The following is a 20,193-nucleotide window of genomic DNA, read 5'->3' as shown; positions in this document are numbered from 1 at the left end:
TGGGTAGTTCCAGATTTGGGCTATTGTGAGAATTGTTGCTGCAAACACTCTTGTGCCTGTGTTTTGGTGCACCTCAAATCACACACCTTTCTCTTGGGGAGACACTGGGAGTGGGTTGCTGGGGAGGTGTATGCTGGGCTGGGTTTTCCAAAGTGACCACATGAGATTTCTAGTTGCTTTACGTTTTTTCCAAAGCTTGATTTTTAAAAATTTTTTTCATTTTAGATCTTCTGGTACTTGTGTAGTGGTAGCACATTGTGGTTTTAATTTGTATTTTCTTGATGACCTTTTCGTGTATTTATTAGCTGTTGGGACAGCTTCTTTTATGAAATGCTGGTTTGAATCTTCTGTCCACATTTGAATTCAGCTGTCTGACTTTTTCTTACTGACTTATAGGAATTCTTTTTTTTAAAAGATTGGCACCTGAGCTAACAACTGTTGCCAATCTTTTTGGTTTTTTCCTGCTTTTTCTCCCCAAGTCCCCCCAGTACATAGTTGTGTATTTTAGTTGTGGGTCCTTCTAGTTGTGGCATGTGGGACGCTGCCTCAGCATGGCCTGATGAGCGGTGCTATGTCTGCGCCCAGGATCCCACCTGCCGAAACTCTGGGCCGCTGAAGCAGAGTGCGCGAACTTAACCACTCGGCCATGGGGCCAGCCCCAGGAATTCTTTATATGTTCTGGGTCCAAATCCTTTGTCTTTTGTCAGATAAACATATTATAAATGTCTTCTCCTACTCTGAAGGTCACCTTTTTTAAAAAAACAATTTTAGGGGCCAGCCTGGTGGTGCAGCCGTTAAGTTCCCACATTCTGCTTCGGCGGCCCAGGGTTCACCAGTTCGGATCCCAGGTGTGGACATGGGACCGCTTGGCATGCCATGCTGTGGTAGGCATCCCATGTATAAAGTAGAGGAAGATGGGCACAGATGTTAGCTCAGGGCCAGTCTTCCTCAGCAAAAAGAAGAGGATTGATGGCAGATGTTAGCTCAGGGTTAATCTTCCTCAAAAAAAAAAGAAAAATTTTATTGAGGTCACATTGGTTTGCAACATTGTATAAATTTAATTAATTAATTAATTTAAAGATTGGCACCTGAGCTAACATCTGTTGCCAGCCTTTTTTTCTTCTTCTCCCCAAAGCCCCCCAGTACATAGTTATATATTCTACTTGTAGGTCCTCCTCATTGTGCTATGTGGGACACCACCTCAGCATGGCTTAATGAGTGGTGCTAGGTCCATGCCCAGGATCCGAACTGGTGAAGCCTGGGGCCACTGAAGCAGAGCACGTGAACTTAACCATTCAGCCACAGGGCCAGCCCCGCATTGTGTAAATTTTAGGTGTACATTTCAGTTTCTGTATAGACTGCATCATGTTCACTACCAAAAGTCTAGGTTCCAGGCATCACTGTACACATGTGCCCCTTTACCCCTTTTACCCTTCCCCACCCCGTTTCCCCTCTGGTAACCACCAGTCTGTTCTCCTTATCTCTGTGTTTGTTTATCTTCCACATATGAGTGAAATCACACTGTATTTGTCCTTGTTTGTTTTGTTTTGTTTTTTTCACTAAGGAAGACTCACCTTGAGCTAACATCTATTGCCAATCTTCCTCTTTCTTTGCTTGAGGAAGATTAGCCCTGAGCTAACATCTGTGCCAGTCTTCCTCTTTTTTTTGCTTGAGGAAGATTAGCCCTGAGCTGACGCCTGTGCCGATCCACCTCTACTTTGTATGTGGGATGCCACTACAGCATGGCTGATGAGTGGAGTAGTTCTGCACCTGGGATCTGAACCCACGAACCCGAGCTGGCCAAAGCAGAGCACGCAGAACTTTAACCACTCAGCACGGGCCTGGCCCCCATATTTGTCTTTAAGGTCACCTTTTTATTCTTTTATGATATCTTTAGATGAACAGAAGTTCTTAATTTTGGTACAATGCAGGTTATCAAATCGCTCTCTTATGATCAGCCCGTTTGTGTCTTGTTTAAGAAGTCTGCTCCAGAGTTGTGAAGTCGTTCTCCTATTTTTTTTTTATCTAAAACTTTTTCATTTAGAGTTTTAATCCATCTGAAATTGAATTTGTGATTGGTGGGAGGCAGGGTGCAGATACATTTGTGCATCCAGTGGACCCAGCACTGTTTATGGGGAGAAGACCCTCTTCTTTCACTGCATCGCAGTGTTGCACTTGCCTTAAACCACATGATCATAGATGTACTGGATGTGTTTGTGAATTCTCTTCTCTGTTCCATTGGTCAGCGTTTCTACCCTTGCACCCAAACCCAGCTGTCTTAAGTACTATAGCTTTATCGTAAGTCTTGATATCTAGTCATATAAATCCTCTAGCTTTATTCTTCAAGAGTGCCTTGGCCATTCTTTGCTCTTTGCGTTTCCATATGAATTTTAGATTGAGTTTGTCAATTTCTACAAAAAAAAATCTACAGGGGGGCCGGCCCGGTGGCGCAGCAGTTAAGTTCTCACGTTCCACTTCTTGGCGGCCCGGAGTTCACCGGTTCGGATCCGCGGTGAGGACATGGCACTGCTTGGCAAGCCATGCTGTGGTAGGCATCCCTCATGTAAAGTAGAGGAAGATGGGCATGGATGTTAGCTCAGGGCCAGTCTTCCTCAGCAAAACGAGGAGGATTGGCAGTAGTTAGCTCAGGGCTCATCTTCCTCAAAAAAAAAAAAGAAATCTACAGGGATTTTTGACTGGGATTATGTTGAATCTACAGATTAATTTAGGGAGAATAAATCCTTTTCTAATATTGACTTGTCCAATTCATGGATATATCTCTACATTTCTTTTTCTCTTAAAATTTTTATTATGAAAAATTTCAAACATACAGAAAAGTGGGAAGAATTATTACAACAAATTCCTGTATGTTCTCCTTCTAGATTTCATAGTTGTTACTAGTGTATTTTATTTGTATCGTATATATACATATACAGTCATGCATTGCTTAACAATGGGGATATGTTCTAAGAAAACATTGGTGATTTCATCATTGTGCAAAAATTACAGAGTGTACTTACACAAACCTAGATGGTACAGCCTACTACACACCTAGGCTGTATGGTACTAATCTTATAGGACCACCATCATATATGTGGTCTGTTGTTTACCAAAACATTGTTACGCAGCACATGACTGTATACATATAATTCTTTTTTTTTTCTTTTTTTTTGAGGAAAATGAGCCCTGAGCTAAACTGCTGCCAATCCTCCTCTTTTTGCTGAGGAAAGCTGGCCCTGAGCTAACATCCATGCTCATCTTCCTCTCCTTTATACGTGGGATGCCTGCCACAGCATGGCTTGCCAAGCGGTGCGATGTCCGCACCCGGGATCTGAACCGGCAAACCCCAGGCCACTGAGAAGCGGAATGTGTGCACTTAACCGCTGTGCCACCAGGCCAGCCCCTATATAATTCTTATTAAACCATTTTATAGTAAGTTATAGACATCATAGATACTTTACTTATAAATACTTCAACATGTATCTTCAAAATCCAAGGACAGCCTGCTACATAACTGTAATTCCATTGTCACATCTAGGAAAATTAATAGTTCCCATATTTTGAATCCATAGTCATTTTCCCCCAGTTGCCCTCCAAATGTCTTTTATTGCTGTGTCTTGTTTTTCAAAACAGGATCCGATCTAGGATCATGCATTACATTTGTTTACGTCTCCTAAATCTTTCTTAATTTAGAACCATCTCTCCTCTCTTTTTGTAAGTGACTTGACTTTTGTTAGAGATCAGGCCAGTAGTGTTGTAGACATCCCACATTCTGGATCTGTCTCCTCATAGCATTGCTGACTTTGTCCCTCCGTCTCCTGAGCCTCCTGGGAACTGGAACTTAGATCTGGGCTTGAGCAGATGCAGATAAACCTTACTAGGCCTTCCTGGGGCCCCCTTCTCTGCTAGCCCTCCTCAGAGTGGTGTGAGGCCAGTGGTGTGTGAGCTGGTATGGAAAGCTTTAGCGCAGTGCTTGGCACACAGCAAGTCTCAGTAAGGGGATAGCACCTCGTAGTATTTGTCCCCACCTTAGGCTGGCATTTTACCCCAACAATTGTTCCCCAGAAACAGTTCCCCTGAGGCTCCTCTTGTCCCAGCCAGGCAGCAGTGGCTTCCCCCGGCTGGGGCTCCTGGCTCTGGGCTTGAACATCCCCCATCTTTCTCTCCTCCCATCCTCAGACAACACAGGCAGTTCCACATACCGGCCACCGCCTCGGACCCGGGAGGTGATGATCAATGGGCAGATAGTGAAGCTGAAGTACTGCTTCACCTGCAAGATGTTTCGGCCACCCCGGACCTCACACTGCAGTGTCTGCGACAACTGTGTGGGTGAGTGGGAGGCAGCAGAGAGGGATGTGGGGAGCCCTGAGAGAGAGATGGAGCCCTGGAGACAGGGAGTGGGCAGTGTGTCCGAAATATCCAGGCTGGTTCACCCAGATTGCTCTGACTGAGGAGGGACCATGGGGAGGGGCTCTGAGTGTGACCAGTGGTGTCTTGGCTTCAGCCCAGGTCTGGTGGATTCCTTCCCCCAGCTCTGAAGTGTGGGGTGGACGCAGAGAGGCCCTGAACCCTTTTCCCAGGCCTCAACCTGATCCTCAGTAGGTCTAGGTTCCCAGGAACCAGAGATTGGAGCACTAACATTCTAGATACATTTGAGCCAAAAAGAGAATTATGTACCATCCAGTAGCCCAGGCCAGCTATCCTAGAATACTTTGATCTGATTCCTAGGGTTTGGGAGGGACAAGAATCTGAGAACAGAGTTTAAGCTGGTGAAGTGGAGAGGATGTAGCCAGGATGGGAAGCTGAGCTCCTGACCCACAACTGCACTGGTCACTGGGGACCCAGAGACTGTTTTGTCCCCTCTCCCTGCTCTCCAGAGGCCAGGCAGCTTTGATGGGGACCAAGGGTATGCCCCTGGGAGGGTGTCGTAAGGGAAATGCTATGCGAGAGGACCCAGGTGAGCTAAGCCACAGTGACTGTGCATGGTCCCCAGGGTAGTGAGCTCATCACGCTAGCTCAGCAATGTCTGAGCAAGAGTACTGTGGGGAACACCCCGTGACGGCAGGCAGTGAAGCGGGTGACTCAGTGGGTGTCATTCATCTCTGAGAATCTGCCCTACCCACCCCCTGTAAAGGGCGCTGGCCTTGGCGTGAGGCCTGCAGTGTGCTTGTAACCCGCATTCCCAAAGGGGACTTTCTTCCTCAGTGTGAGTGTGACCCCACCCCTGGTGACATAGCGCTGGGGTGAGCTCAGCCCTCTGACCGGGTCTCTGATGCCCGTTCTCCATGGGTTCTGTAGCAGCCCAGCTGTCCCTGGGCCACTAGTTCTGAGCAAGGGAATGGGGTCATTGGGTGCTGACATGTGGCCAGGGTCATAAACCAGGCAACAAGTACTTTTTGTGTATCTTCTTTGTGCCAGGCACTGCTGGACCCTGGGATTCAGCTCAGTGTGAGGCCAGCACAGGCCCCTCATGGAGTTTACTATTGAGGATGGCTCACTGGCCAGTCTGCCCATGGTAAATAAGTGTGTAAACACACGTGGGCAAAGAGCTGCAGAAGATAAGGGCCAGGGCAACAGGGCAGATAGCAGGGGCCTCACCTTGTCTGGGGTCAGAAGAGACTTTCTGAAGGAAGTAGGTCTGCAGCTGAGACATGGAGGAGGAATTACCCTCAACCAGGTAAAGAGACAAAGTGACAGGAAAGAATGTGTGAGGCAGTGGGATCCGGTGTACAGAGGACAGGAGCAGGAGTGCCGGAGGAACTGAGGGTCGGCTGGTGCCGAGAGAGTGAGGGGATAGGAAGGCCCCAGCTGTGGCATGAGGCCTCTGTAAACACCTGTGCTGGCTGCAGGCCAGGCTGGCGCTAACCCATCTCCCCTGGCCCTTTTCCAGAACGGTTTGACCATCACTGCCCTTGGGTGGGCAACTGTGTGGGGAGACGGAACTACCGCTTCTTCTATGCGTTTATTCTCTCCCTCTCGTTCCTGACGGCCTTCATCTTCGCCTGTGTGGTCACCCACCTGACGCTGCGTGAGTTGGGCTAGGGGCAGGGGTGAGTGGGAGGGGCTGGCCAGCAGGCTCAGCCAGGTCAAGGGGCTGTGGTCACTGTCCCTCTGAACTGTGCCTTCTGTTTCTTCCTCCCAGGCTCTCAGGGAAGCAACTTCCTCTCCACTCTGAAGGAGACACCAGCGAGATATCCTTTGTGGGCTAGTGGACGCCCTGGTAGGAACTGAGGCCCCTTCACTGGGGCGGGTTCCCACACCTCATCCTGTAAACAGAGGGGAGTGGTGGAGAACCGATATTTGTCCTCTAGAATCCCATATCCCAGCTGCTTCTGTTCATGCCCGGGCGAGAGCTGATAGGCTGTTGTGGGGCTGGGGTGGCCGAGAACTCTCAGGAGCCTCAGTCCCTGTCTTCCCTTAAGACACCAAGCTCCCTGGGCTCTTGAAGGGGGCTCCTGAACCCACCTTGGAGCCCAGGAGGCGATCCTGTTGAGAAGTGGTGAATGGGCCACAGGAAGATTACAACCTTATTTCCTTTCTGGGGAAATAGCTGTGTGGAAGGATAGGTGAGAAAGGCTGGGTGTGGCCAACTCCTAGGTGCAGGCGAGGCTCCCAGCCCTCATCCCGTAGGGTCCTTGACTGCCCTGCTCACTGTGCTGGAGTTGGTGATCTGCTTCTTCTCCATCTGGTCCATCCTGGGCCTCTCAGGGTTTCACACTTACCTCGTCGCCTCCAACCTGACAACTAATGAAGATGTGAGTAAGGCTGGCGCAACCCCTCATTCCTGGGCAGGATCCTCAGAAGGGCGCAGGGCTGAGGGAGCCTGGAGTGGCCTCAGGGAAGTCCTGACTCGTGGACTGCTGGGGAGACATGGGTGGAGACAGAAGGCAGCCATACATCTGCCAGTGCTCACGGCTCTGCCCTGGGAGACCCAGTGCAGTCTTCTGAGGCCCCCACCTGCCTCGGCCCCTTGGTGCAGGCTCCTAGGGCCCCCAAGTTGCTTTCTCCCTAACTTCACAAGAGCAGCACTCACACCATAACATTCATTAACATTTGGCCTGCACATTACCGTTTCCAGAGTTCTTTCAGTTCCCACCATCTCTTGGAGTCCTTTTGCCAACTCTGAGGCACAAGGAACAGGGATGCTTTTTCTCCATTTGATGGCTGAGTTATTTTCCCCAGGGACAGAGCCAGGGTTGCACCTAGAAGCCATGGCTATGCTTGCTGTGCCCCACACACTGCACTTGTGGTTAGCAGAGATGTGACTGTTCTCAGGGTGTCTCTGGGGCTCCCTGAGGCCTGCTTATTGAGGGGGCAACCAGGACAGGACCAGGAGACTCCATCAACCCTCCCTACCTGCTTCCTTGCAGACTTCCACCAACAAGCATTGTTTGAGCACCCATTGTGGGCCCTGCCCTGGGCCAGACGTGACCTCCCCTTCACGTCCTCCCTAACAATAAAAAAGCAAATGAGAATATCTGTTCCAGGGCCTGCCACCTGATACTGCTCAGAGGCCCATCACCCAACAGAAAATACATTCCCTGACCTCAGCCTCTCATTCATGGAAACAAAACTTAACATACATGATAAAGGATCATATGCTGGGTGATAGATACAGAGAAGAAATGACATCAGACAGCATCTCTCAAGGCGATTTCCTGGGTGCTGTTCTGCAAGATATTACTAGGGATTAATAAGCAGAAAGGGGTGTTATGGCCAAATAAGTTTGGAAAACTCTGGCTTAAGGTCAAGCAGGTATCCCTTACTGCTGAACTCCTCAGTGCCTTCCATAGCCAGCTGCACAGAGCTAGCGTGGGCAGGGTTTCATCTAATGCCCCAGCCGTGCTTTCAGAGAGTTCCCTGTTCTTCAGCTGAGGATTGAGACTCAGAGAAGTGGTGATCTGTCCAGGGTCATGCAGTGAGTCACTGGCAGGGCCAGGGTTCACAGCCAGGTCAGCCTGCCTGAGCCCTGTGCCCTTGTTCTAGCCCCCTTCATAGGTGGCCAGCCAGAGAGGGGAGGACACACCCAAAAAGTTTCCTTTGGAGACTTCTCTTTGGCTCTTCTCTGTCCTGGTTGGGAGCTCCTGCTCTCTGCTGGCTGCCCCTCGACATCCAGCAGTCCCCCACATTCTCACTGAACGGCTTGGGTTAAAGACATGTCCCCTCCAGTAGTCTAGCCAGAATTGGTTTCAGAATTTTCCGGTTTTCCCCAGCCTCTAGACCTCCCTCCTAGAAAAGCGAAGCGAAGGCGGGTGCCTGACCCAGACCTCCTTCCTGCTTGTAGATCAAAGGCTCGTGGTCCAGCAAGAGGGGCGGTGAGGCCTCCGTCAATCCCTACAGCCATAAAAGTATAATCACCAACTGCTGTGCTGTGCTCTGTGGCCCCCTACCTCCCAGGTAAGCCAGGGGGCTCAGGGGAGCGGTCACAGGGCCTGGCCTGGCCATTGGGAGTGAGTCCACACCTCTCAAAGAGGTTCTGGAATCAGCAGACCTCTCCCCACACCACAGGTTCCCTCTGTCCACAATCCCCTGCTGAATGCAGATGAGGGCATTTGTCATGTAAAGGAATTCTGTGGAGAGTTGTAATTTTTAATCACATGTGCTCATTGTAGAAAAAATTAAGTATAAAATATAAAAAAGAAGAGTATTAGATATCACATGTAATCTTACTCCCAGGAATTACCGCAATTAATGTTTTGGCCGCCCTTGAGTTGATGGCCGCACTGGGTGGGGCCTCCATCCTCCCTCCTGACCAAAGAGAACCCTGGTGGCTCAGCCCTGCGGGGCAGCGCTCCATCCGTCCCGACACCAGGGGGTGCCAGAGCGCCAGAACGGGAGTTAAATTGCAGTGGCCACTGTGGGAACTAGACTTTCCCACACCGTCCCCCCTCTTTCTGCCCGGTATGCCTGTTACCCATCCTGCCTGAGGGGGGGAGGGACAGTAGGAATCACACTATCTCCCTTTCATCCCTGCTTTTCCCCTCACCCACAGCCTGACTTCTTGGCAGCCAGAGAGAAAGGTAGCCCAGTTTGAATTAACAGTGAATAAATTCTGTGACCAAAAGCCAGGTATCCAGAGTGCAGAGAGGGCCTTTCTAGAAGGGAAGGGTCTTGAGTCACCAACTGGAGAGCAGCTTCCCTTCCTCAGCCTTTCCACGGCTGGGTCTTTCCTTCGCTGGGAGATAGACTGCGCCATCCAGCCTCTGGCCTGGAGCTCTGGGGTCAGGCAGGGCCCTCATGTGTCCACTTGTTTTTTGGAAGCCTGATTGACCGGAGGGGGTTTGTGCAGTCCGACACCGTGTTGCCCTCACCCATCAGAAGTGACGAGCCAGCCTGCGGAGCCAAGTCCGACGCCAGCATGGTAGGAGGCCACCCCTGAACCGGGCTCAGTACTTGCCAGCTGCTGGCCTGTCCGCCCTTGCGCACTCACCTGCCGCCCTCCACACCTGCTGGGACCCTCCCCATTCCACCTGAGGGAAGCAGAGCTGCCAAAGACTCAAGTCTTTTCGTATTTATTTCCCACCCTGCGTGGCTTTCCCCACACTGTTCCATGGCTGTACCGTCTGCTCCCCAAACCCAGGTTCCCACAGCCTTGGGCCCTAGGTCCCCCCAGTTATCAGTGGCAGGAGTGACAGGATAGAGAGGCCAGGGCCCCTGAGTCCGCCAAGGGGACCATGCCAAGTCCCTGCCTATGCCAGGGCGAGCCCTGTGTGAGTGAGGGTGCGGACTGAGTGAGAGGCCTCCCACTTGGGGGAGCTGCTGGGCCCTGCTGAGCCAGGGGCCTGGGATGAAGCAGGACCAGTGAGCAGTCGGCTCAGACAGCGGGCTGTGAGAGAGGATGCCTCCGTGGGCTGCTTTGGTTTGTGGGCTCCTTCATTCTTTTTGTAACGATTATTGATCTTTCTTCTGTTTTTGTTTTTGTTTTTTTTGTATGGAGTTGGCCGATAGGATAGAGCTGGGATTCCAGGTAGAGAAGGCAGAGTTGGGAGTGGGTTGGGGGCAGCCTGTGTCAGAGGAAGCCAAACCAGCCAGCCAGGCACCCGAGACCTCAGCTCCTGCATGATTCCTGAGCAGCACACTAGGAAGTGGGGACCTTGCCCTCTCTCTGTGCCCATGGAGGGTTCTCTAAGGGATCCCAGCCTGGCCCCCCCACCTCTTTCTCAAGTCAGGTCTGGGGATGGGCAGGTTATACTTATGCTGGCAATACTTGAAACGGGTTTATTAATGCTAAGTATTTTGCACAATTTTATAGACCTCTTTTCTACATAGCATTTTTTAAATGGAAGAAGAAGAAAAAAGTCAGCCACATTGCTATTTGTGTAGTGCCAGGTTAAGAGTTATCAGGAGGCAAGTTGGTTTTAATAAGTTTGTTACTAGAATTTTCTGGCTGTGAGTGAGTGAGTGTGTGTGTGTTCATGTGTGCCCTTGTATGAATGTGGCTGGCTCCCAACTTCCCCACATCCCCCCTCGGGTGTCAGCCGGCAGCAGCAGGAGCAGCCTGAGCCATGGGGACAGGGAGTGTATGGATTGGTCACAAGAGACCCCTGGGCTCCCGCTGTGGCTTAGTCCCCATCCTCCTATCTTTTCCTCCTCCACAGACTTCAGACAACCAGTGGCTGGGGACTCAGCCGCCCCCCACCCCACCCCCTGCCACCCAGCCTCCAGGTCAGGCTTCCAACTGGGACCTGCCCAGACAGGCTGAGGCCAGGCATGGTGGATAGTGTAATGGCTGTGGGGAGCAGCTGCCGTCCTACAAGCCACGCCCCCTCCTCCAAGCTCTGAGCATGGCATCCAGTGCCAGGGCCTAGAGGACAGGGAGTCTCTGCCACCTGGAGGCCTCCATCCAGAGAAGATGAAGGAAGGAGCAGGGAGGGCCAAGCAGCGAGTGAAGGTTGGCCTAAATCTGGGCCAGGGGTTCAGAGAATGTCCTTCTGCTGGAAGCTATAGTTTCTTGTGAGAATAGATAGGAAATTGTCCCTCTCTCCCCCTCTTTGGCCCTTCAAGTGGGCTGAAACCCCTGGAAAGTGACATAGGAAGTCCCTGCATCTTGCCCTTCCTTGCTCCAGAGGCGAGTGGGTCACAGGCAGCTGAGAAGTGGCAACCACAGAGGGTCCCCCCTGGGAGAAACAGCTTCGCCCCAGTCTCAAGGCCCTGGGCCATGCTGCAGTGGCCCTGGGAGGTGGGGAAGAAGTTGGCTAGAGGAGGGGACTCCCACCTGCCTTTTATTTAAGCCAGTATTCTTTGTTCCTGCTTGTAATAAAACTTTTGTTTTTAAGAGGTGATTTGCTTTGGTTTGGTTTTTGTTTGCTCTTCCTTTGCTGAGGCCCCAACTAGCAGTCTTCTCTTCTTTCAGCCAAACTTGGTCTTTCCTGGGGAGACAGAGAAAAGGCAGGCAGCCCAGGGATCTGGCTGAAGGTCTCCTCTCCTGGCTGGAGTCTCTCTGCTGGAGGCAGAGCAGAGGGGGCTGCGGCTAGGCTCCCATAGGTGTACAAGAAGGCTATCCTGTCCCTTCTTCATCCCCTCTACCTTCCCCTGCCTCAGGGGCTTGGAGACCCCCAAGCTCTTCTTCCTTGCTGTCTTTCCTGTCTGATCCCCAGTGACAGCTCAGCCAGCAAAATGTTTATGAGACAGTAGATTGCAGTTTGAGAGCCCGAGCCTCCCTGGCCCCCACCCCAACCTGAGCAGCAGGGCCCGGCCAGACAACTCATAACCCTGGCCCACCTCTCTGGTATCTCCCCCAGGAGGACACCTGTCAGGATTTTGCCATCTCCTGCACAGCCTAAGGGGAGCTAACAGGCCTCTTTGCAGAGGGTTAGCTGGTAAGACCGTATCTCCCCTGTTGGCCAGCACTGCCCGCTCCCCTCACACACCATTTCATCCTCATCGCATGCCTCGCCCACCCCATGGAGCCCATTCATCTGTCTGGTGTGTGGTGCGGTGTGTGTGCTGGCGCTGGTAGGCCCCCAGGGCTCCCCAGTAAGCAGAAGGATGGGGCATGGGGGCAGGGTGAAGAGCCCAGCCTCGCTCTGGACTGAGGAAGTAGCTTCTCACAGAGCGGCTCTCCAACTGGACCAGGAGGTGAAGGGTGAGGTTGGGGAGAGGATGGCATCCCTGCTCTGAGGTGCTTGGGCCTGTTCTGCTGGTGTCCTGGTGTTCATGGGCCCTCAGTCACTAACACTTGTGTCCTGGCTTTCTGTCCCTGCTGAGCTTTCTCTCACCTGCCCGTTTTCTCTTCTGCTTCGTTGCCTGCTGCCTGAGCCTTGGCCCTTCTGTGGGGAAGAAGCTGATGCTGTGGCAGGACCTGTCCCCACCGGCACCCCTGCAGGCCTCCTCTCTCCTCCCAGTCCCGCTAACCCTCTCTCTTCTCCTTCTTTGCTGTCCTGCCCGGGATCTCCAGTGTGCACGGGGGCTTAAGGAACTCCTGAGGACCGCTGTTTTCTGCCTCTCCAGGAGTGGCCTGGGGGGAGCCAGGCACCCAGCTCCTCCACCTGCCTAACCTGTGGCCCATCTGCCACCGTCTGTGCCTACAGGGTCTGCCCCCAAGCCTGCCCCACACGTGTGCTCTCTAGGGCACCCCCATAGGGGGCAGGGGCTGGCCTCCTTGCCCCACCCCCTCCATGCTGGCCAGAGTGTAGAAAGCCATAACGCAGCTGTCAGCACAATGATGTCATACTATGCTGAAACTCGCCCTCTCCTCCTCCACTTTACTTCCCCTTCCCCAGATTTGTAAGGTGTCAAGAGTTTTTAGGAATCTTGCCTTACAGCCTGCCCCCCCAGAATCCAGCATAGCCATAGTCAAGCTGAGCAGGTTTCTTCAGGAGCCGTCTGGGGTGTTGATGGTTGATGACGCTGCTGAACAAGTTTGGTGACTGTTCTAAGCACAGCTGGGTTGATACTGTTCCCACGGCCCCCTCCCCCACCACCACCGGAGTAGGTAGGACGCAAGGAGGATGCTTGTACCCTGTGCTCCAGGCACTGAAGGACTGAGCTGGCTCTGATAGCCCTCTGTTCTTCAGAGGGACTAAAGGAAACCAGGCTGGGCCTAGGAAACTCCGCTGAGCCCACAACGGGGGCTGTTTGTCTGCTGTCCTGTACCTTTTTTAACAAAAATAAAGATTTCCCTCTTGCCATACCCTTGGCTGTCTGATGCCACCTTTACTTGGGACCCGGGGGTGGGGCCTGTGATGAGGGTGCAGGAGAGCACGTGGCTCACCCTCACTGCTGGCTTTGTTCTAGCTGGTCAGTGCTGTGCTGGAGATTTAAAAAAGACGCACAATGGGCCGGCCTAGTGTCACAGCGGTTAAGTGTGCACGTTCTGGTTTGGCAGCCCGGGGTTCGCCGGTTCGGATCCCAGGTGCAGATATGGCACCGCTTGGCACACCATGCTGTGGTAGGCATCCCACATATAAAGTAGAGGAAGATGGGCATGGATGTTAGCTCAGGGCCAGTCTTTCTCAGCAAAAAGAGAAGGATTGGCAGCAGATGTTAGCTCAGGGCTAATCTTCCTCAAAAAAAAAAAAGCACGATGAAGCCAGAGGTGACACAGGAGGAGTGGCTGGCATCTTCTTCACTCTGCCCCTCCAGAACTCCTGGTCTCAGTTCCAGAGACCTTCAGGGCTTAGCTGACCTCTGAACTCTCTAAGGTCCCAGCCCAGGCTGGGACAGAAGGTTTAACTCCAGGCTAGGACTGTCACACCCCTGAACTGAGCCCAGCCCAGGGTAACAATCTCATGGAACCTTCCCTTTCCCCAGGTGCCACCCCACATTGAGATACACACACAGTGGGCTAAGCGCTAAAAAATCATAGTGGCTATTTAGCAAGGTGTTGCCAAGTGCCAGGACCCTTTTCTCACCTAAAGCTATGAGGACGGTGATGTCAGCCTTCTTACAGGTGAGGGAACTGAGGCTCAAGGAAGGCGCAGGAGTTGCCCTGGGTCTCCCAGCTGAGAAAGTGGCAAATCCAGGATTTGAAGCTGATCTCTGCCCTGACCTCTGACCCTTCTGCATTATCCAAGGAATGAATACAGTTGCTTCAGGAAGAGGGGCTCTCAGAAGGAAGAATCCTAAAGTTAGAAAATGTCATTCATAGCCAGCAGGGACTTAGACATGATCTGTGCTGTCCTCCTTGTCCTGATGGGGAAACTGAGGCCAGGAGGCAGGAAGGGACCTGCCCAAGGCCTTATAACAGAGCTAGGATGCAGTCTCACACCCTGACCTCATTCCATTCTCTGTCCAAAAATTCCACACTATGTCCTAGACTGGACTGGACTAGGAGATGTAGGCTACTCTAAACAGCAGTGCCTTGAGGAGAAAAAGACGCAAGATAGCTGAATCACTTCGAGTAGTCTAATATCCCCTCCCAAAGTTAATTAGTAGAGTGAGCTCTTGGCTGGATAACTGAGCTCTTGTTCACAACTAACCAGGGGGAGAAGGTGCCATAGCTTCCTCCAGTCTCCTGTTTAATTTGATCATTCCAAGGCTGAAAAATTTCCTAGGAAGTTCTTTCTGGAATCTAACCAGAGTCCCTCCTGCTACAATCAGAGCCCTGTCTTCTGTTCTCAGTGGAGGTGATAGCAACTGGTTGCTGCCTTCTCTGTGCCACAATCATCCAAAGCCTGTTACTACCAGGTAAGAAGGATCGGTTGTCTATGGGGCTGGAGGCCTTGAGCCTGCTGGTAGGATAGATGCTATACAGACGGGTGGGGAGGTTGCAGGCAGGCTAAGGAAAGCCCCCGTGGGCTGCATCCCCAGCTGCTGTCCTGCTGACTCAGGCGGCTGACTGTGGAACTCTGTGCCCTGCCAGGGCCTGCTGCCTCCTGCCTGCCTGGGCTCTTGGACTTGGGAAATGGAGGCCTGGAGGCAAAGGGAGGTGCCTGAGACAGGAACTGAGTCAGGATCAACAGGCCAGAGCGGGCAAGAGGTGTCAGGCAGCCCAGCTCCCAGATTTACCCCTGAGGTTCAGCAGGGGAGGGGAGGGTGGAAGGGGCTTCCTTCTCTTGCTCAGGGCTATGCTGAGGGCATGGAGCTTGTGACCTGAACCACCACTCCTGGCTTCAGTGGTAGGACAAGAATGCAACCTAGAGACAGAAGAAACTCCAAAATTCCTGGGCCTGCCAGGCCCTGCCCTCCGGGTTTCTGGTATTCTGGGATCTCCAGCTTTCTCCCAAGACTTGGGAAAGCCTGGGCTGGGTGACTAGTACAAAGGAAGGTCCTTGAGGGCCCAGGGCCTGCATGGGTCAGAGGAATGTCTGAGACAGAGAGGGAGGAGGCAGTGCTGAGTGAGCGCATCTGACAATTCAATCGTCTTCTCGCCCCTGTGGAAACCCGGTTGGGCAGGGTCTGGTCTTCAGCTGAGGCCTGGTGTGGGGCCCTCCCTCATTTCATAGAACCCAGCTCCGTGTTAGTGCTTTGAGTGTGTATGTTTAAACCAATAAAGTTGGGTGGATTTTTTTCACATAATAATAGTTACCATCTACTCTAAGTGCTTTCCATCAACTCATTTAATCCTTACAACAAGCCCCATTTTACACTTAAGAAAACTGAGGCGCACAGAGGTTAAGTCACTTGGCCAAGGCCACAACAGCTTGTAAGAATTGAACCCAGGTAATCTGACTCCAAAGATACTTGGCAATTTTGTCTCTCAGAAAAATAAGACAGGGGCCAGCCCAGTGACATAGTGGTTAAGTTTGCGCACTGTGCTTCGGCAGCCCAGGGTTCACGGGTTCAGATCCCAGGCACGGACATACGTACCGCTCATCAAGCCACACTGTGGCGGCATCCCATATACAAAATAGGGCAAGATTGGCAGAGATGTTTGCTCAGTGACAATCTTCCTCAAGTAAAAAAGAGGAATATCCGGGGCCGGCCCGGTGGCGCACTGGTTAAGTTCGCACGTTCTGCTTTGGCGACCCAGGGTTTGCCTGTTTGATCCCATACTGCTCATCAAGCCATGCTGTGGCAGGCATCCTACATATAAAGTAGAGAAAGATGGGCATGGATGTAAGCTCAAGGTTAGTCTTTCTCAGCAAAAAGAGGAGGATTGGCAGGAGATGTTGGCTCAGGGCTGATCTTCCTCAAAAAAAAAAGAGGAAGATTGGCAACAGATGTTAACTCAGGGCCAGTCCTCCTCACCAAAAAAAAATATATATAAAATAATAACACATATTCACCCTTGATGACTTAAGAGAGTAGGAAAATCAAAAGGAAAAAAAATCACTAGCAGTCTCACTACCTGAAGACATGCTCCGTAAGTTGGTTATTTTACTATACTTCCTTTCCATTATTTTCTGTGTCAGTGATCTTATTTGAGCAAAGCCTTTGGGATGTCAAGCCTAAAGTCCCTTCTGCTTCCTTGGAAAACCTGTAGCATCAGCTCAGACATGTCCCTACTTTTCCTTCAAAGAGGCAGATCTCATCTTTGGGCCTGAGTTCTGGCCTCAGCCTCCTTCCAGGAGGGGAGGGTGGGTGTTCAGACACCAAGAGGAACCCAGGGAGGCACAGGCCTGTGAAATGGTCCTGGCTCCAGGATTAAGCTGGCTGGATCCCAGTGAGGTGAGCCCCACCCATGAGCCCTGTCTGAGCTTTGGCTAGGGGTGGGGCAGATAAGCAGGAACCCACCCTCATAGGCACTGTGCCAGCACCTTTAGGTGAAACTCTCGGCTGACATGAGGACAGCGCCCCAGTGAACAGGGACAGAAGGTTCGCAACAGAGAAGTCTCCATCTCTGAGTCCTCTGCCAGGGGTCAGAGGTGGGGCCATGATCGAAGGGAAGGGACAGGGAAACTTCTGAGAGGCGGGCTGGGGGAGACAGCACTCAGCTGGGATTGCTGCCCCATAAAACAAAATGGTATGTGTCACGGCCACCTCCTTTTTCTCAGTCCTGTCTTTCTCTTCAGGTTGCTAGTGTTCCCCCTGGGGAACCAAACTGGCTGAGCACCCAGGTGGCCTGCTTCCCAGCCTTTGACAGAGGGCCAGCTGAGTCAGGCAGGAAAGTGGGACAGCCAGCAAGCTGGGCCCCCACCCTCCATGAGCCCCACTGATACATGACGGCAGGCAGCTTGAAGTGGGCAGGTGACCTGGCGTGGAGAGGTAGAGGATAAGTCCTCAAACAAGTGGTAACAGGCCACCAACTTGAAAGGGAAAATTGTGCTGCGATGGGGAAGGTGTCCAACAAACCTACTGGGTGACTAATTACAAAGGCTGGGCTGGAGCGTCAGAGGCTACTCGTTAAACACCTCATTAAGCGGCACCCTGAAAGCTGCCACCTGTGCATTCTGGGAGCTCAGAGGGGACAAGACCCTGAGGCAGAGTGAGGACTAGGAGAAGGAACCATTTCTGGTAGACTCTGAAGAAGCTTGGATTTCACTTCTAAATACAGCCTGGAGCTCATAAGTCAGAGGCCTCAATGGGAGAGAAGCCAAAGGAAGTAGGATGCAGAGGACTTAGTAGCTGTGTGACCTTGAGCAAATCTCATCCCTCTCTGAACCTTAGTATTCTCATCTCTAAAGTGGGGGTAGTAGTCACAGTCCAGCCCACCTCACAGAGATATAGCAGGGATTAAATTAGGTGATGGATATGAAAGTGCTTGGGAAACTGTACAGCCCTACCTGAACATAAATTATCTCACTTGAACCAAGGGGGGCAATGTACATGGCAGGATTAGGAACCCCATCCTCCTGCATCTGGCTTTATGGGATCTGCCTAGGCTGAAGCAGCCAGGTGGCTAAAGCCATCCTTAGCCCCTGGAAGGATACCGTGAAGGAGGTTCTGATTTGGGAAATTGGGGCAGCTCCCTAATGTGGGCACCCATGTAATTGAAGCCCTGAACAAGAGGGGGCAGCCTGGAGCCTGGAAGGGTGCCTGTGCAGGTGGGGCCAACACCCAGATTTCTCCTGCTGACTGTCCTGATGACTCACCCCCACATCCCAGCCCTTTTACCTTTAAGGAAGAGCCGGAAAGGGTGTGGGGAGAAGAGAAGAGGGAGGCAGGTCCTAGGCCCCAGTCCCGCCCTCCGCCCCTCCCCACCCTTCTGTGGGCCAGGCTATCCAGCCAAAAGGCAGGCAGAGAGCCGGAGAGGCACAGAGTCCGGCATTGGTCCCAAGACAGCCAGTTCATCCGCCGCCTGTCTGTCTGTCCCTAGAGCCATGGAGAGAGCCAGTCTGATCCAGAAGGCCAAGTTGGCAGAGCAGGCCGAACGCTATGAGGACATGGCAGCCTTCATGAAGAGCGCCGTGGAAAAGGGTGAGGAGCTATCCTGCGAAGAGCGAAACCTGCTCTCAGTGGCCTACAAGAATGTGGTGGGTGGCCAGAGGGCTGCCTGGAGAGTCCTGTCCAGTATCGAGCAGAAAGGCAATGAGGAAGGCTCGGAAGAGAAGGGCCCTGAGGTGCAAGAATACCGGGAGAAGGTGGAGACCGAGCTCCGGGGTGTGTGTGACACTGTGCTGGGCCTGCTGGACACCCACCTCATCAAGGAGGCCGGTGATGCCGAAAGCCGGGTTTTCTACCTGAAAATGAAGGGCGACTACTACCGCTACCTAGCCGAGGTGGCCACTGGTGACAACAAGAAGCGCATCATCGACTCAGCCCGGTCGGCCTACCAGGAGGCCATGGACATCAGCAAGAAGGAGATGCCGCCCACCAACCCCATCCGTCTGGGCTTGGCCCTGAACTTTTCCGTCTTCCACTACGAGATCGCCAACAGCCCTGAGGAGGCCATCTCGCTGGCCAAGACCACCTTCGATGAGGCCATGGCTGACCTGCACACCCTCAGCGAGGACTCCTACAAAGACAGCACCCTCATCATGCAGCTGCTGCGAGACAACCTGACGCTGTGGACGGCAGACAACGCCGGGGAAGAGGGCGGCGAGGCTCCCGAGGAGCCCCAGAGCTGAGCCGTGCCTGCTACCCTCCAAGCCCTGCCCTGCCCTCTCCAGTCCCCCACCCCCGCAGAGAGGACTAGCATGGGGTGGGAGGCCCAACCCTTCTCCCCAGATGCTCTGCCCCAGCTCAGAAAGGCTCCGGAGAGGGATAAGCAGAGCCGAGGCCTCCTGGAGCCAGAGGATCCCACTCGTATGCAGCTGTTGGGTGCTCCTAACCACCGGTCATCCCACCCACCTCTGCTCTCTGCACCCCCTTCCTCCAGACCCCACCCGAGAACCGGGCCACTTCTTCCCCCGTCTTGACTCCCTCCTGTTCCTGCTGCGCCTGGCTCTTAGGAATTGAGGAGTGTCCCACCCTTGTGGCTGAGAACTGGACTGTGTGGCAGAGGCTGTGCGTTGTGTGACTGAGTGTGTGAGAGTGAGACTGAGAGCAAGACCGAGAACGAGAGGGAAAGCTTGTTTGCTGGGTGTGACCACGTTTCCTCTCAATAAAGTTCCCCTGTGACACTCCTCCTGTCTTTTCCAGTTATTGGCGGAGGGCTGGGACTGGAGCTGGGATTGGCGTAGGATTTACAGACCCTGACCCTGGACCCGTGACTCCGGGCCCTGACCTCCCACGAGGCTGGTCAGTGACCCGCAGGCAAGACTGCGGCCAGGGGCTCCCTGTGAGAGGCTGGGGGTGAGCTCTCTCCATCAGGATGGTCCCACGCCGACTGCCTGGTCCTGGGACTGTCGGGTGAGCGCAAAGGTGGCTGTAAGGCTCCTCGGGCCCGGGCGGGAGGCTGAAGAGCTCAATGTGAGGTCTGCGGACGGCGCCGCAGGCATACGCTGTAGTGCGCAGCAGGGGCAGAGCCCCGCCAGGCGCTCAGATCTGAGCTGAGGGGAGTAGCTCCGGGGCAGGCGTGTGACGCCGCCAGAACAGCCCAGATCTGGGGGCCGCCCCTGGCCGAGTGGTTCAAGTTCCGCGCGCTCCGCTTCAGCGGCCGGGGTTCACCGCCCGGATCCCGAGTGCAGACCCCCTCCACTCATCAGCCATGCTGTGGAGACATCCCACGTACAAAAAATAGAGGACTGGCACAGGTGTTAGCTCAGGGCTAATCTTCCTCAAAGGGAAAAAAGGCGGGGGGGTGGGGGGGCGGGTAGATTGGCCACGGATTTAGCTCAGGGCACAACTTCCTTACAAAAAAACAAAAGTCCAGATCTGAGGAGAGGAGAACGGCCCCCAGCGTTCGGAGCTGGGGACGAAATGAAACGGGCTCGAAAGGAGGCGAAAGCTGGATGGGAAGGGCCTCGGGGAACAGACGCCCGGCCCGGC

At 53.1% G+C, this 20,193-nt stretch overlaps 2 protein-coding genes across 5 annotated transcripts in view; both read left to right on the top strand.

Moving 5' to 3' along the window:
* The window catches only part of ZDHHC18 (zinc finger DHHC-type palmitoyltransferase 18), a 29,671-nt gene extending 15,048 nt beyond the window's left edge, over nucleotides 1-14,623 (top strand). The window contains exons 3-10 of one of the 4 annotated variants that reach the window (XM_070610597.1): nucleotides 4,180-4,329; nucleotides 5,891-6,028; nucleotides 6,143-6,191; nucleotides 6,653-6,755; nucleotides 8,285-8,397; nucleotides 9,262-9,361; nucleotides 11,742-11,819; nucleotides 12,398-13,132. In XM_070610597.1, coding sequence (XP_070466698.1) covers nucleotides 4,180-4,329; nucleotides 5,891-6,028; nucleotides 6,143-6,191; nucleotides 6,653-6,755; nucleotides 8,285-8,397; nucleotides 9,262-9,361; nucleotides 11,742-11,783 — 695 coding nt within the window. In that variant the 3' untranslated portion in view covers nucleotides 11,784-11,819; nucleotides 12,398-13,132. Of the gene's footprint in view, nucleotides 1-4,179; nucleotides 4,330-5,890; nucleotides 6,029-6,142; nucleotides 6,192-6,652; nucleotides 6,756-8,284; nucleotides 8,398-9,261; nucleotides 11,283-11,741; nucleotides 11,820-12,397; nucleotides 13,133-14,562 lie in introns of those variants that run through there. The other 3 variants (XM_070610599.1, XM_070610595.1, XM_070610598.1) reach the window with 3 other exon arrangements.
* Nucleotides 14,624-18,031: 3,408 nt separating this feature from the next.
* SFN (stratifin) lies at nucleotides 18,032-19,388 on the top strand. Its single transcript, XM_008519474.2, has one exon. The coding sequence runs from the start codon at nucleotides 18,144-18,146 to the stop codon at nucleotides 18,888-18,890; it is 747 nt and encodes a 248-aa protein (XP_008517696.2). The 5' UTR covers nucleotides 18,032-18,143; the 3' UTR covers nucleotides 18,891-19,388.
* Nucleotides 19,389-20,193: the final 805 nt, after the last annotated feature.

Source organism: Equus przewalskii, chromosome 2, assembly GCF_037783145.1.
Source record: "Equus przewalskii isolate Varuska chromosome 2, EquPr2, whole genome shotgun sequence".
NCBI lineage: Eukaryota > Metazoa > Chordata > Mammalia > Perissodactyla > Equidae > Equus > Equus przewalskii.
This window is presented reverse-complemented; position numbering and strand designations above follow the sequence as displayed.